This window comes from Manduca sexta, unplaced genomic scaffold, assembly GCF_014839805.1.
Source record: "Manduca sexta isolate Smith_Timp_Sample1 unplaced genomic scaffold, JHU_Msex_v1.0 HiC_scaffold_134, whole genome shotgun sequence".
NCBI classification, from domain to species: domain Eukaryota; kingdom Metazoa; phylum Arthropoda; class Insecta; order Lepidoptera; family Sphingidae; genus Manduca; species Manduca sexta.
This window is the reverse complement of record NW_023592194.1, coordinates 4,440-21,010: the sequence shown is the minus strand read 5'-3', so window position 1 is coordinate 21,010 and position 16,571 is coordinate 4,440. Positions and strand designations below refer to the sequence as shown.

Here is a 16,571-nt window from a genome sequence, read left to right as displayed (position 1 = left end):
TATTTGCCGATTGATTAGGTATTCAAATAAATGGCAATTTCTTGAGGACATTTGACAAGTCACTTTGATATATTGATAAGTAGGTATATGTGGAGATATATTTTTCCTTTTATCTATATAATGTCCAGGTCTTTCAAATACATTTGTTTATTTTTCCAAACGTACTTGTGGCATTTATTTTGTTTTTTCTCCGTAGCCAAATATGAATTCTCAGTCCTCATGTGCTCGATACAGCGTTTAATTAACAAGCTTATGAAAAGTTTTCCCATCTTAAAATTTAATTTGATTAAAGTTAAGGGAGGTAATATAAAGGTTTTAAATAAAATTAAAATAATATTTCAGGTACTGCTATGCAGGTCTTCGAAAAAAGATCAAGTTAGAAGTGCCACAGTTACCTGATTTAGGAGAGTCATCGAAGGTATGCAAAGAATAACAGTAATACAAAAAATGGGTTTGTGTATACAATCCTAAATAATCATGTATTCGCATTACAGGAGCCAACGACTTCGTCACGAGAAACGGAAAGAATTATTTGCGACTGGGCGGAAACTAAATTAGGTAGGCACATTTTACTACAAATAATAAGATAATTAATCTGTATGTTATCTTCTTCCACCTGCCCTAAAGTGGGTCAAGGCAACAACATTTTTCAACCGTGTTAATAAAATAATTTAGTTTAGTTTTCATGAACGATTATCTGGAGGTCTCCTTTGGGGACGCGAACAAATCGTGTTAGAAATACCTACAAAATATGCAGAAATCTATAAGTTATAAAACTAAAAAAGTCACCGGATGTAAACAGTTCAAATGTTTGCACTAGTGATTAGCGCGCCAAGATTGTTTATTCTATACATTTTAGTGATCCATCGTATTTGTGAATTGTGGTTTACTGAAGAATACATCATATTGTCAGAGTCAGTCTGGCTCCATAGGATTATATATTCGATTGAATCGTTTTACTTTGGAAGACGCATGATCTACGTTAGGTCTTCTACGACCTTTGCGTGAATCCGCCATCTCCTTTAGACTGCCTTTACAGTGAATGAGTTACCTTATAGATTTTCTTTTAAGCTCACGGGAGTCTTAGCTTTAAAATATAATTATTTATGCGGATGAAAACATAACGTGAAAAATCTAGTTTTTAATGTGTATAATATTCGTGTAAACATCGGCGGCGACTTCAGGGCAACACGGGCAACCATCCGGGGCCTAGCAAGTTGCCTTAACTGAGGACCTTTAAGCATCTAACCTAGGAAATTATCGAAAGTGTGGTCTCTTTTTTGGGCGCCGGGCCGCCACTGTTACACATTTTCATGGTTCCTTTGTTTGCAGGTGTGAAGTTCGCGACGATATCGGATCTGTCGCGGCACCTGACGTCGCCTCGCGCGCCGCTGGCGCCGCCCGGCCGCACAGCGCGTCGCCGCCGCCGCTCGCGCAGCCACACGGTACTTACTTGTTTGCTGTATACCCTCAGCGTGTCAGTAGGAACGCAATGCTTCTACGCTACCGAGGCAGCCAGTGAATATTTGTCATTTCATTATATTTTACTCATCATTCCGACTTCAGGGACAGTTTAACAACAAAATCAATCCACTACACTCACAACTATTCCTAAAACAAAAAATGACTGGAAACAACTGATATTTCAGTTTTAGAGTAGAGTATATCTACATTCATATTGTTTAAAAAAACAATCATGCTATTTTTGTAAACAGCTGGTAGTTGTCAAATTAAATCTATTACCATATCGCAAGAAATTTTATTCTGGTTGGTTGTTCAAGGAGGCGGTATTTTATGTATTATAACTGGTCGTTAATAGATACACTTTCGAATTTATAATACTGGCTACTACTATGGCTTATAATTATGTTCTTAGCATCGGTTCACACGAGAAAAGCTAGAACGAAATAAATATAGCTAAAAGTAATACTAATGTTTTCGGTTCAATTCAACATATCAATCGTTATTTCCAGCAACGTCAGACGACGCTACCAGTCGACAACTAATAAAGCACTTGAAACGCAAAATGCAGGTATATATATTTTTAATATAATTCTAATACAATGTAGTTAATTTATTAATAACCAAAATTTGATTATATTATTCGTGTCAACAGGCTCACGGGACACCCGGGCGTCCGAAAAAGAACAAAAGCTTAGAAACGGCAGGTGAATCTCCGCCTTCCACATCCTACGTGGGTCTTCACCAGCCGCTCAAACACGAAAGCGAAATCGTAGGCGAGCCCAGCTACGGGTACCAGCATGCGTACGTGCCGCCGTACGACGTGCGCCCGCCCTTCCTCGTACTGGCGCTGCCGCGCGCGCACCCGCCGCACGCCGCGCACCCCCGCACCCGCCGCACCCGCCGCACTCGCTCCCCTCGCGCACGCCGTCATGCACGACTACCGCTCCGAGTCCTACGTGTTCGAGCCGCCTTATGCGCCGAGAGACCTCAGTCTGCCTCCTGATGCGGCTCACAATTTGCCCATCAATTTGAGCAGCGACGCTTGTGACGCTTCACTGGACTCTTCTCGGACGGGAGCGCACCGAATGGCAAAGACGAAGACCTCCCGAACCACCCCCGACACGACTAGCTCTCCCAGGTAAGAAACAAATATTAGAGACGTACCAGAGCGAGACCCAAGCGAGTTCACCGCGCCCAATGCCGCCGGAAACGCGCGTGGTGCCTCAGCCCACTGAAGAATTTCCGCGAGCGGAGTACCTCCCTAAGAAAATGAGAGCGGCCGAGATCCTCGGCGGAAAGCTAGCAGCCGCGCGGCAGGCTTTCACCAGCACGGACGCAGTTTTCGAGCTTCGGTCCCGGTCGCGGAACCCCCTGTTCGTTCCGAGGGTGCTTTTTTAGAGGATCCAAAAAACTCCACGAGCCGGTCCACAAGCACCGCCGCGGCGCTGGCCCGGGAGGAACAGGAGGCGGCGAGTCCCACGCGATCGGTGAAGGCTCTGACGTCCGAGTCCGAACGCACCAAACTACGAAAAAGTAGCCGAACGAAGGGACCCTCGCCGGATCGGTGGGATCGCTCCGAGCGACCCACGACACCCGGTTCGTGTTGCGGTCTGGACGGGATCAATATCAAAACTGGAATGATTTGTGAAGAGAAACATTCGGAAATTTTAAACAGGGAGCGTGTCATCAGCATTTGCAATATAGATAAACACGCCTTGGACGATTATTTGAACGAGGGAAACAGTCAAGAGCACGAAGAAGAATTGCTCCAATACTTTCATCCGAGGACGACACAGTCAGAGGCACCTGCAGATCCCACCGCAACAGATGCAGCTGCTTTTTTAGAAGCATGCACGGAGCCACAAGACGAACTTAGTCAAGGTAAAAACGAAAAAATATCACAGTTGCGCGAATTATTAGCTAAAAATCTTAAAAACCAAAGTGGGACCAATTCACAAATTATTCAGGATAGCCAAATATCTCAGGAAAATTTGCATGGTCAAAGTATCAAGACGGCTGTTTCCGAAGGAGCTTTCAAACCGGTTGTGGCTACTGAAAACGAAATAAATGGTTCCACTTTGAGAAATAACAGTGATAATAGTACATCAAAACATTGTAACGCTATACCAAATGAAAACGGCACATCTTTGCCGTTTACCAATGTTTCAACAACACCTAGTCAAATTATTACGAATGTCGGTGGCTCGCATCTTTACAACGGCCATTACAACAATGACCCCCAGAGCCCCACCACTAGAACCCAGCAATATGACTTTGTACCTATTTCTGAAGGGTGCCACTCACCTCGAAATTTTCATTCAAAATCACCACTGGGATTTAACCAAAGAGGACAAAGTCCTTCAAAAATTAATAAACAAGTTGCAATGGGTGGTTCACTGCAGACTTCACCAATATCACACAGCACGGCCGCCAGTCCATTTGTAAGTCCCCGAAACATTCTCCAGTCCCTCGGTCTCGGCTCTGCCCTCGACCGATACCGAAGCATAATGTTAGAAAACGGCGCAATCAATTATCGCTGGGAATGAACGACCCATGTTCTAAGCAATTTGCAATACCGAACGACCAAAAATTTATTCCCAAAGGCCCCGTTTGTGACCCAGGTAAATATTGCCAACCGATGTCCGCTCCGCCATCACCCAACATCACTACATCGCAATTTAAAAATCATGTCTATCCATGTAATTCGGGTATTCCAAATGGTAACAATAATCTGAATCTAAACTTCTTACCGAATAGCCTATTTCGGGACCACATTAACGGTGACCAACCATTGTCTGCCGATCCGTTATCGAGCGAAGTAAGTAAATTTTTCCAAGACCCACTCGTTACTTACAGGCCTACACAGGACGCTTTTAGATCTCAGTCCGTGCCCCTCAAACAGGGCTTAAGTAACATGGGGTTGATGAGTTATAACAACACGCCGGTCGGATCAGTCCCGCCGACCCCCGTACCCAACGAGTTCTGTGACTTTGGTTCCCTGGCTGACCCCTGCGACATAACGAATGCCGGCCTTAACCGGGAAACACTAGACAAAATTTACAATGCAATAGATAGTAGCAACGATGTACTTAATAGCGATGCGACGCAAACACTTCTCAATACCAATGATACGTTAAGTAACGGGTGCGACCCACTTCCGGGACAGCAGATTATAGCCGATCAACTGACATCTTTGATCCCCAGTAGTGATGATTTATTAGATAGAAGTAATCATTTTAATCAAACTTTTGTCAATGATGGCACCGGACCGGATAATGTTGAAGATTTCCTCAAAAGACCCAACAGTATTGAGTTTGATTTATCGGGTATGATAACGGACAGAAATAAATACTATACGTCTCGTTCTGTGCCGAGCACTCCGTTACCGTCTAAACGTACTGCACCTAATCTACAAATCGATTCACGTCGTTCGAGAGAATTGTTTACGGCAGAAAGCTACCCCACAATATCTAACGGTATTACTTCGAAGTCCGTTCCCTCTACTCCTCAGTTCGCAGAGGACCGAAGTGTTTTTAGTTACAGCAACAGAGACTTTCTTATCAATGGTAATTCCGTGTGTGGTTCCGCTCAAGTTCACGAGAGCGTCGTGGACAGTGACCAAGCGCTAGCCTCGCCGCTCCACGACATGCTACGAGAGGATATTCTGGCTGATCCACTGACACCCGCTTTTATGGCTGATCTCGACAAAATGGAATCATTCTGAGTCATTTGTACATATTTATTATATGGTTATTTTTCATTTGTATGGATACCAATATAAAGGTTATCTCTACAGAGTACAATCTTTTTGCCTTCAGTGAAGGCAATTACTAATTTTTACACGCATATATATATTTAGCCCGCACACTCAAACATTGAGTAGACGCAATATTAATCAGTGATAGTGATTATACCGAAAGCTGTAACCTATTTGATATCCTAATATAAATTTGACTACCTTCATTTTTCAGAATTTATGGTCTTTCTTACAATTTGACAAAGATTATACGATTTGTTTTAAAATCTATTTTAATATTATGTTTGTTGCATATTGGTGCTAGTATTATAGCGAATATAGTAAAAACAACTCGTGTGAAAATTTAGTTTGACTTGGTAATAACACCACACTAAAAAACTTGATGGAAATTGAATATATGTATATCATAAAATTTTGACTACATTTGTTAAATGTGGACCATATTGTATTACCGACGTTCAATCATCATCTCCATTTATGTCAATTAGCAGAAAGATGTAGAATTAAGTGTCGGGATGTATTGCAAAGGGTCAATATGACCGAAAATAAACCAATAAAATTTAACATTAAAACAGACGCCTAAAAATATATATATATCGGAGTGTATATTCGTCAAATAATGAGGCTAAATTGGAAATAATCCCAATTTATATTACATTGATTTATTTTTGGTATTTTTACGAAATGTTGATTCAATCATATGAATACTGGTAATATTTGTCAAATATAATGCAATATTTTGTTGTGAAGATGGGTTAAATGTATGTTTTTTATATATTAATTAGTACATAGAAAATATGTTCGCTCGTTTAGTTTAATTTTTTGTTGAAAAAGATAATATTATGTGCTTCATGACAATATCTACGCTCATTGTAAACCACGAGAAACATCGAAATTTTGATATATATTTTATACATACTTAGATGGATAAAATATATAAAACCATAGTGATACATTAGCTAACCAGCATCAGCAACAGATTCAATATAAAATTAGAAAAGTTACGTAGCTATAATATTTAAACAGACCAATGCAGCGTGCCAAGCACGCTTAGTAAATTAGAATTGGTTTTCATAAGTTTTAATAAATGATATAAATAGTATATATAGTTTATGAAAAATGAATTTATTGTAAGTTAGCACAAAGATTTAATATATTTTATTATCACATAGGAGTTTTACTGATATACTAAATTTACATTAACCGCATGAAATGCGGATTGAAACTTTGGACCTGCCACTGTGGCTGCGTGGAGCTTATAAGGCTAATGAAATTACGATTAAATAATATGTTGCTAAATTGACGCCGAAGCCGGCCGTCCCCTTGCGAGTAATCGGTTTTTTCGTTTTTGTAAATCTTTATCCAATTGTTCTAAGATTGTTTATTTCTAATTTAGAATTAGATTTTGGCCACGCCATATTCTGTCTTTGTACTTGGTCAATAAATATGAGTAATGTTCATATCTCTATGATATCTTCACTGTATTGCAATGTAAAATGCTATACCTATAAATCTTAACAATTCATTAACGCCGGCTTCTATAATTATCATTGTTATTGATGACTTAGAATCCAATGGCCTAACAATTATTATACATATTTAGTTGCTCCTCATTTAATCATGATGATCATCGGAAAATCATCAGGTAGATTTCCTTAACCTGTGCCTCAGTACCGATTGTTCAGATGACCTTTCGCTAACATTGTAGTTGGTCTATAAAACGCTAGTACAAATACACTGATTCGACAGGGATATACCTAGGGTGTATGTAAGTGAAACCGAAGACTGTTTTAAATTTTGTAGATATTTTCAACACAAATTACTCGCTATGATCACTTCGTCACGAGGAACTAGATATTACAACGAAAAGCCTCGGTGATCAGATCAGTGTTAATTCCAATTTGGTACAATTACCAAAATCGACTAGTACCTAATTATTTCTAAGTTGTACATTTTGTTAAGGCGCGTCTCTAACGTAAGACATTGTAATGACCTTGTAAATACTTTAAATATTAATTTTCATTCCTTGTTATTTCTGTGGAAAATAAAACTTCTGAATTATAATAATGATAATATAAAAATTGTATTGTCGTAATTACAAAATAAAACGATTAAATGTATACTAACATTCAAATTGTGATTAATTGAGTCACTTTATGGAACTTGATCAATGTCATTGACTTACTGACTTACTTTGTCTTTTCTATCAGATGGAATACCGTCCTATTAACCACTAACTAGTAGTTGTTTAATGCCTTACACTTGTTGTCTGATACATCTTTCTATTATACCTAGTATAAACACATTCATTTATAAAATGAAAAAACAAGACAGTGATCGTTATATTAATCAGGATTGCGTACATTGAACTGGTTTATAAAGCTGATATTATGTGATTAACAACCACATATTTTCTTGTGATTTTCTTCTTTCATATCATTCGGTCTTTTTTAATGTGTTTTTCAATCATTGTTAAAGTGCAATTATTTTATGACATAAAATTTGTGTATTATAATAATTCATTTTATATATCGACATTTTTATTGAATATTCTTTTAAAATGCATATTATGCATATCGATAAAATCGTATCGATCAGTAGTTCGTGACTGCTATCAATGGTCCGCATTTTAATAAAACCACGAAAACTAACGAATTAATTCAATTATTTTGATGAAAATTTAACAAAATCTTTTGAAAATAATAGTTTTAAATTTGTTCTATAATTAAGCATCTATTGGATGAAAAAAACACAATGTTTAAGCTAATAAAATAATTTTAACAAAAGCACAATTTAATTTTGTTCTGTGTGCATACATAGGAATTCTCTGTTAAAATGAAGCTGCAATTTCATTCAGTCTGTGTAAGATTCGAGTAACGTAAGGCACACAGTGTAATTAGGTTACACCACAGTTGTATTCCAAAATATTATTTTGATAACAGGTTTTTTCACTCTTATATAATCCTTATGACCCTACTGTCATAGTTATATTGTATAAATTTATAATGTTTGGGCATATCTGATCACATGATTTAATTCACCGTACTGTATGCGGTGTGCAGTCTCACATTGCACCTCTGGAAGTTTCTACTGAATTTTTTGTAAGATGATGGAGATTTTTCACAAATTATTTTGTAAATATAACATTAAAATGTGTAGGTGTATTAATACATGACACTTGTTTATTTTTATTACAAGCACATTGTTCTGTTAATTATTGTTTTATTTCAAAAATATTTTTTTTATAAATGTACTATAATACATTAGTTTTAGAACTTATACATTAAGTAAAAATCCATGTTGTTGATTAGTCTTTTATGGATGTTGATTTACACCATTTGCTATGCAATTATAATAAATGGTATACTAGTTTTATGAAATTGTATTATTTAAAAAAAAAGTTGAGCACTTAAAAATAATTTAGAATTGTGCTATGTGTGTGTGAATCTTACACTAATAATGTAGAAGTAACCATATTTTGGAAAAAAATAGACATTTCGTTGAAAGAAAATCGTCCATGTGCAGCTGAAATTTTTCATTAGCATTAAGATTACAAATATAAAATCCTCATATAACAAAATATAAATCCTATTTTATTATTAATAATTTTTTACATTTTGTTAATACATATCTTATATCTGCACTATCTTACAACTTTACCATAACTATTAAAAAACCACTCTGGAAGTATTGGATCGTCACTATGGCTATAATGCTCATTCACCTGTATTGCTGAGCCGGGCGTCCACTCAAGCTGCACACTTATCAATGGCAATGCTTGCAAATTGTTTACTGCTTTATCTCCATGCTTCCGCCTAATTTCTCTTGCTAATATGCGTTTTACGTAAATGAAGAAAGTGTCCAAAAAATTAAGACAAACACTCGGATCCCAATATTTCTGCAACAAAATATTAAAATTAAACACAATGTAGTACACAATGATAATACTGTATGTGTGAATCCTGGATATGACACCTTAAGATCCGAAAAAGGTAGATATGAAGTAGGCGCGTGTATCAGGATAAGAAAAAAGTATGTAAATTAAGTTCTGTTCCATTTGAAAAAGAAATGTGCTGCACCAATCCTCTATTAGAACGGCATAAGGGTAGAAGGAAACGGATTTTTTTATCACTAACAAACAAGACAACTTAAAAGTATGCATATATGTGTTATGTGCATATATGCATATATGTGTGATTAATATATCAGACTCTTATAAGAGTCTGATATATTAATCTTATCGTATAAGAGTCAACCCTAAGGTTTTCTTGCTGACACAACATCATAGCGTGAACATGGTTCATTCCCGTTATTATCGCGAAGCAAGTGCTAAGATATGCAATTAAGGCTCGACCGAGATCTCGGTCTCGGTCTATAAATCCAACCGAGAAATCTGTCTCGGTTCTCGGCTAAAAACCGCCGATTCTCGGCAATGACCGAGATGTAACTTTGTACGGAACGGAAGGAGATTCAAATCAGCGCGCGGCCATATTCGTCGCTCGGTTTGACTGAGTGAGTAGGCTGTCTGCGTTGTGATAGTACGAGATCCGGCTGCAGAATAAAACAGCGTGGTTTTTACAATGACTAAATATAAAGAGGACAGGCCTCAAAAGTTAGCTATATGAATAAGTTATATTTATGTTAGGGAAATCGACGCAGAATTGTCAATATATATGTCTATCTCTTTTACTCAAAGCTTATTTGGAACGCAACAAAAAAGACAAAAATAATTGCTTTCTTCGCATATGGCACTATTTCGTTTACTTCAACACACTGGGACCGCCTTGCGGCAGAAACGCCATTTTATGCGGGCCAGTCAGCAAGTACATGTAGTGTCAGACGATGTAAACAAATCTTCATAAATATTGAATTTAAAGTAATATAATCATATTCTCAATTGTTCAGTGTGTTTATTAGTGTATTTGTTAAGTTTCGAAAATGACTCAGTGTTGTGTGAAAGGATGCAAATCGAATTCACGCAAGAAAGACCCCGAAATATCTTTTCATAGGTTAGTAACTGTTTTTACCGAAAATTAGCAAATATCTTTGTATATTTACTTTTGGATGTGTTTTTATCAATTAAAATGATATGTGGATCTGGTTTGTTAAGCTTTGGACCCTTTTAGGCGTGATTTATACACATTAAAATCATTATGTTTGTTTACACACGAGCTTAGGGATGGGTGGGTGGATTTGTTTAGAAATTATTGATATCGATATTTTAACAGACGCCCGTTTATCAGTTACGGTTTTGTCTTTGAAAGAATGTTAGAGCACACATCAATATTGTATTATTCAAAACGACAAACTAAGTGAAATTATAATATTTTTTAAGATAACCAAAAAATTTAAAAACCAAGGCAAAATGAATTGAGAATATTGAGCGACGTGATTGGAATCCTACACCAAATACATATTTCTTTACATTTTGAGAAGATATGCATAAACCACACGTTTAATTAACGCGAGTAAAGATAACTGTTTTCCAACAATATTCCCGATAAGTAAAATAGTAATGATTATTATACTTCACCTAATAGTAATATTACTTTAATATATTGCTATGAATAAAATTAGAATTGTTACATAAAAGAATAGATAAACATAAAAGAAACAACATAAAGATGAAATGTAAGATATATTTTTACAATTGGCGGTCTTATGTTTCGAGCAACCTTTGCATGCACGGAAATAGATACATAATCATATTGTTGTTATTGCAAATAATTATTATAATTGATTATCTTAACCACCATTTTTACGGTCATTGATTTTAGTTTGCTGAACCATAGTTATGTTTCTCGATCAAAGAGCATAATAATAAAATAAAATAAAACCAACCAAATAATTGCTGGCTACGCTATCTTATTCCATTTATCATGTATTAAATAAATATCTTAATCTGTAACTTAAATTTTTAGCAAGGAATAGTGCAACATACAAATATAGATCAAACACAACAGGATGTTTGTCACAACAGGTACTGCTTTGTTTAACAATTGTTACTTATAAATCAGTTTCAGTTTGTTTGTTTACATTATGGTTTGTTATATTTATATTATGGTAGTTCCTAACCCCTTTCGTATTTGATCTTTTTGGGGCTTGTTTGTCTCTCTTAATTCTTCGATGTCGATACAAAATTTTCGGTACTTGCATATCATTATTGTAAGGGGCGGAGTCGGCACCATTTTATGCATTAAATGTGCCGCATGTCACGTGACCATATCACCCATCCTCTATACTTCTTTTATCATTGGGTTTTTAAGTTAGAATAAAAATGCCGTAGCTGATCAGTTGACAACACTAGCATCCGACACATGGGCAAAGGCTTCAAATTGTCGTACAGCTGGTAATCGCTATCTTCTTCTGACTGGTGATGTTACGCGCTAGCTCTCTTTCACTCTACCTTCAATATTTACCATCTTTAACAGCCAGCAACCCTTATTTGCGGCCAGATTTAATTAGACAACCGTATATTATAATGAAAAAATAGCTTAATTTTAATGTATAATTAATGAATGTACGTTATGAACGTATAAATGTATCATAGTCATACTCGTTTACACCTGGCTGCGAAGAGGTGCGGCCAAGTGCGCAATGGCAACCGTGATTTTTCAGAGTCTTTATATAATATACTGCCGTGAAGTGGACGATTTTTGTTTAAAAACAGGTGAATGAAATTTCATCCGAAAAATCAATTAACAATAATTTAATTAAGAATACTAGCGGCCACATTGTGATACGCAACCTGGTAGATATATATTCGTTTTAGCATAATATACTCGATGTGTTCATTAATTCTGCAGCCGGATCTTTGACTATGATTGGTTTGGAGTTCCAGGTGGTGAACTGCGGCCGCCTTCGCGCGGTTCGTTCACTGTTTATTTTGTGATTGTTGTTAAATAGAAATTAGTTTAAATTTTGTAGTTAATAAAAGTAAGTAACATACCCGCACTAGGCCATCTTGGTAAATGCCTAAATCCTCTCAGCAGTAGAGAGATATTCCCAGTAGTGAAATCCAATATTTAATACATGGTATAAATTATATAAATGTAAGTACTTTTAAATATTGTTTTGTTGAGTTATTACTTCTAAGATGAAAGGAGACACTCTTTGAAGGGTGAAGTATGTCGAAAAATTGCCGAATGATTGAAAAACCCGTCTCGTTCGAGCCTTATATGCAATGCATGCATTTGCAAACAGACACTAGTAACTGCAGCACACAATTAGACTTAATATGGTACAGAATAAGGCCTTGTGGTTCCTTTAGTCATCTATCTATTTTATGTTATTGACAACACAAAAATAACAATTTGCTGCCATTGCATACATAAATAGCCTCACTATCACTCATATACAAATTTGGCAGGTTCTACAATGTCTATTTCTGCAAGCCCTGTTGTTGATATAATATAATTGTCCATGTAATTACTGTCATTAAGAAACTTAACATTGAATTTCTAATGTCCCAAACTAACCAACATATTGTAGTGTCAAAAGGCACTTCACAATTCAATGTTACAGTGAAATTTCTATTGTTTATTGGCAATTGTTGTATGTTATTAACTGGCTTGTCCTAGCGTTTGTCGTATGAGCAAAATAAGGATAAAATTCTATCAACATATTAATATTCTATAATGTTATGTGAAACAGGAAGCTGCCCATTCTCTTTAAAAATAATATTATGTATTATGCACACTGACCTTACACATCCTGGCTATATCTTTAACTTGATATGATTTCAATTGATTCACAACACCATCATCATTTCGGTATCCACACAAAATAGTATCTATTCCCACCAGGAATGATTGACACCACCACTTCTTACATTTGTATCTCCTGCCAATGTAAATAATAAAAGAAATGTATGAATATTAACCACAGACAGCTAACATTTAATTAACTCAGACTTATATGCAGATATGTTGTACTAGTTTTTGCTCGCGACTTGGGCGGTGTGAATAAGTTTTCCGGGATAAAAGTCCCGCTACATATTTTCCTGGGATAGAAAGTAGCCTATGTTTGTCCCAGGGCCTCAAACTATCTCGATACCAAATTTCATCAAAATCCATTTGGTAGTTATTGAGTTTATCGTATTCAGACAGGCAGACAGATGCAACAATGAACTTTATTTTATAATACATTTTTATAATTATTCCGTTTTACATGTTTGTTGTGTAACTTGTAAGTTTACCCAGAGTACAATGAAAGCTCTAGAAAACCCTGTGTTTGCAACTTTTTTCATTAATGCTATGCTTCTATTAGTCATAGCATGATATTATAAAGCCATAAATGGGCTATCCAACACAAAGATTTTTAGCATTTGAATCAGTAGATCCTCAGATGAATGCATTCAAACAAACAAACAAACTCTTCAGCTTTACATAATAATATAGATTTCACAAGTAGCACATAAAATAGGTCAGCAGTTTAAAACAAGTGCTTAAATTACTTATTGTGATGACAAAATTAAAACTACAGTTATACAAACCTAAATGATATTTCTTGTTTTGAATATTCCAAGTGTCTATTAGTTTTTAATTCAATAAATTCTTTATCAGACAGATAGTTTACTATTGCTTCAGCACCTAATTCTTTTGATGGAGGGGGTGGGACTGGTGCTTTATCACATCTTATTCCATCCATTTCAGCTCCATAAACAATTGTGTGCCGATTCAATTTAGTTGTGAATACAAGAGAAAATTCTTCCATTTCGTTAACAGGTTCATTAGGATTAGGATCACTTGTGGGTGTATCTGAAATTACATTTATAATATAGGTTAATTTAATGTATATCATAAATGGCTTTATTTTTGCATAATATCTAATATTATCTTGCTATATATTATATTATAATTATATATTATAATTATTGTCTTGTGCCAAAATTTTTGATTAAAAATCATAAAATCCCCAGAGTTATATTTCTCACTATATCGTCCACTGAGGTTTAGCCTATAAAAAATGACATTATTAAACAAGCAGATTGATTTCTGCTTCAACAATAATCTTAATGTTTTTACACATGTTTTAGCTCATCAGATTTCCTTGATAGTCTGAAATAATATAAGTATGGACCATTCTAGTCCACATGAATGTTGGCGTCCTGTATACAATACTTACCAGAAAGTACATATTGTTCAAATTTATATCCCCATGAAGTAAATTGTTTTTCTTTCTCTGTTGCATTTTGTTTTCTTTGTATTTTTTCTTCTGTATCTCTTGCACATAAAAATATATTCCCTTATACAATAATGCTACTATTTTCCACGGCTCTCTATTCTCATAAGGCGTGCAAGCAACGCATGTCATCAAACCTCGATAACAGAAAATTTTTGCATCGTCTATGTTGTTTTGTAAGGGAAAATTTAACCTCCGCTCGTGCTCCGTCAGAAATTGTATTAGGTCTGTTAACTTAACATCCAAATCATCTGGTTTTCGTTTTGCTTGTTCAATAAGAAGGTTTAAATCATACAGTACCTTTTTATCACAAACATTTTTTGCAAATTTAAGGTTTTCTAGACCAATGTAACCTATTACTTTCGGACGTTCAAATCTTGGAAATGATTTTAAATATATATTACGATCCACTTGTAATTCCGGTTGAGATTGCATTGTGTTAGTAAATATTTAATTTATAAAACTTGACCTACATCATAGAGTAAGATACTACATGTCATAATTCATAAATGACGGGCAATAGCCAATAAGAACTAAAAAATAAGCACTAGTAAACAGTAGAGGTAAACAGTACTGCCCATAGAGTAAGTAATCTATATATATAAAACAAAGTTGTGTTAGTTACTCTATTTATAACTGCAGACCAGCTGAACCGATTTGGCTGAAAATTGATAGGGAGGTAGCTTAGAACCAGGAGACGGACATAGAATACTTTTAAAACTCGTTCCCACGGGAACGGCACTTGACATAAAACTTGGTATAACAAAACGAAATTTATTATGGAGATATTTCAAGACCCTGGGAAGATTAGGCTACTATCTCGTGAAAATATATAGTGGGACTTTTATCCCGGAAAACTCCTTCACACGGGCGAAGCCGCGAGGAAAAGCTAGTATACTATAAAGAAGAGGTGGTACTTAGTACATTGTTTCTGACCTCACGCGCATATGTCAATCACAGTGTTGCCAGGGCCCTTGAGTCGTAAGTTACGTTTCGTTTCCTGAAAAGTTACATTTTTGCTGCAAAAGTTACATTATTGTTTTTTTTTAATTTACGCGTTTTTGAGCAAGCATTTTTGTAGCTGCGAAACCGCGGGGACTCGCGAAGTAGGAAATGTGCGCGCGCACACTCAAGCAAAACCAAGTTTTAATATATGCAAGATACGTTTCATATTGTCATGGCGAGCCATCTCTGAGTGTGATATGGAGTGAAATACTTTTAGACCCGCCAGTTTTAGGCGTGTTCAATTTGGATGCGTTGAATAGAAATGCGTTCATAAACTGTTTACAATAAAAATGTTGTATTACAAATCTCGTTGTTCTCAAAAGTTACGAAAATTGCCTCAAATATAAAAATTACTTACATGTTACGCGAGGGGTCAAAAGTAACGAAAATGTAAGAAATGTAACCTTCTGGCAACACTGGTCAATCAATTAGCTCAATTTCGGTAAGATTTTATACCAACGTTATGCATAAAAATGCAAGGCTGCCAAGTCTCTCTAGGGACGTTCCTTATTCAATCGATAATTTTATATCGATCAAAATTGCTGACCATAAACCTTACACAGGTATAAGTTATGATTTGTGGAATATTAAAAGTAAATCGTCCACATTTTTAAATAATTCCCTTAATAACAAATTATTAATACAAAATACACAATAGTGTTACGCTAATTTCTTTTATATAAATTGTATACAGTGTTTAGGTCTCTTACTCAAAAATTCATTACAGTCCAATTTTCCGTTATTTATTTCCAATTTTATAGAGACATTGAACAGTATGATACCTTACAGATGTGATCTTTTTCCGTCAAATTATTAATTATTATAATTACAATCATTGCAAAGGCAAACTCATAGATTTCGTAAGTGCCTTTTTTCAATTAGTCCTTTTCTCTATTGTAGCACACAAAATAGATAAAATATACAAAAATGTAAACACAATAATTGGAGTCATTATCTCGAATAATAACTCACTGTTTCGTAAACTCACACGACATCAATTCTAGTAATATATACACGAAACGGAATAAGAGACCCGACTCAACGTATTCGGTGGAAAATTCAAGTTATGATTGAACTAAATCGCAATTATAAAGAATTAGCAAATATAATCCAATAACAAATATAAAGTCAATAATGGCGGTCAATTGTCAGCTATCATGAT

General features: G+C 35.6%; 1 protein-coding gene and 1 pseudogene across 1 annotated transcript; one reads left to right on the top strand and one right to left on the bottom strand.

Annotated features, from left to right (window-relative positions):
- The first annotated feature begins 334 nt into the window (after nucleotides 1-334).
- On the top strand, nucleotides 335-8,146 carry LOC119191315 (annotated as a pseudogene).
- A 647-nt stretch (nucleotides 8,147-8,793) lies between these two features.
- Nucleotides 8,794-15,094, bottom strand: LOC119191317 (decapping and exoribonuclease protein-like). The gene is given in 5 exon segments (XM_037445216.1): nucleotides 8,794-9,119; nucleotides 12,925-13,063; nucleotides 13,716-13,980; nucleotides 14,348-14,470; nucleotides 14,473-15,094. Coding segments are annotated over 5 exon segments (1,149 nt in total). The 5' UTR covers nucleotides 14,840-15,094; the 3' UTR covers nucleotides 8,794-8,864.
- Nucleotides 15,095-16,571: the final 1,477 nt, after the last annotated feature.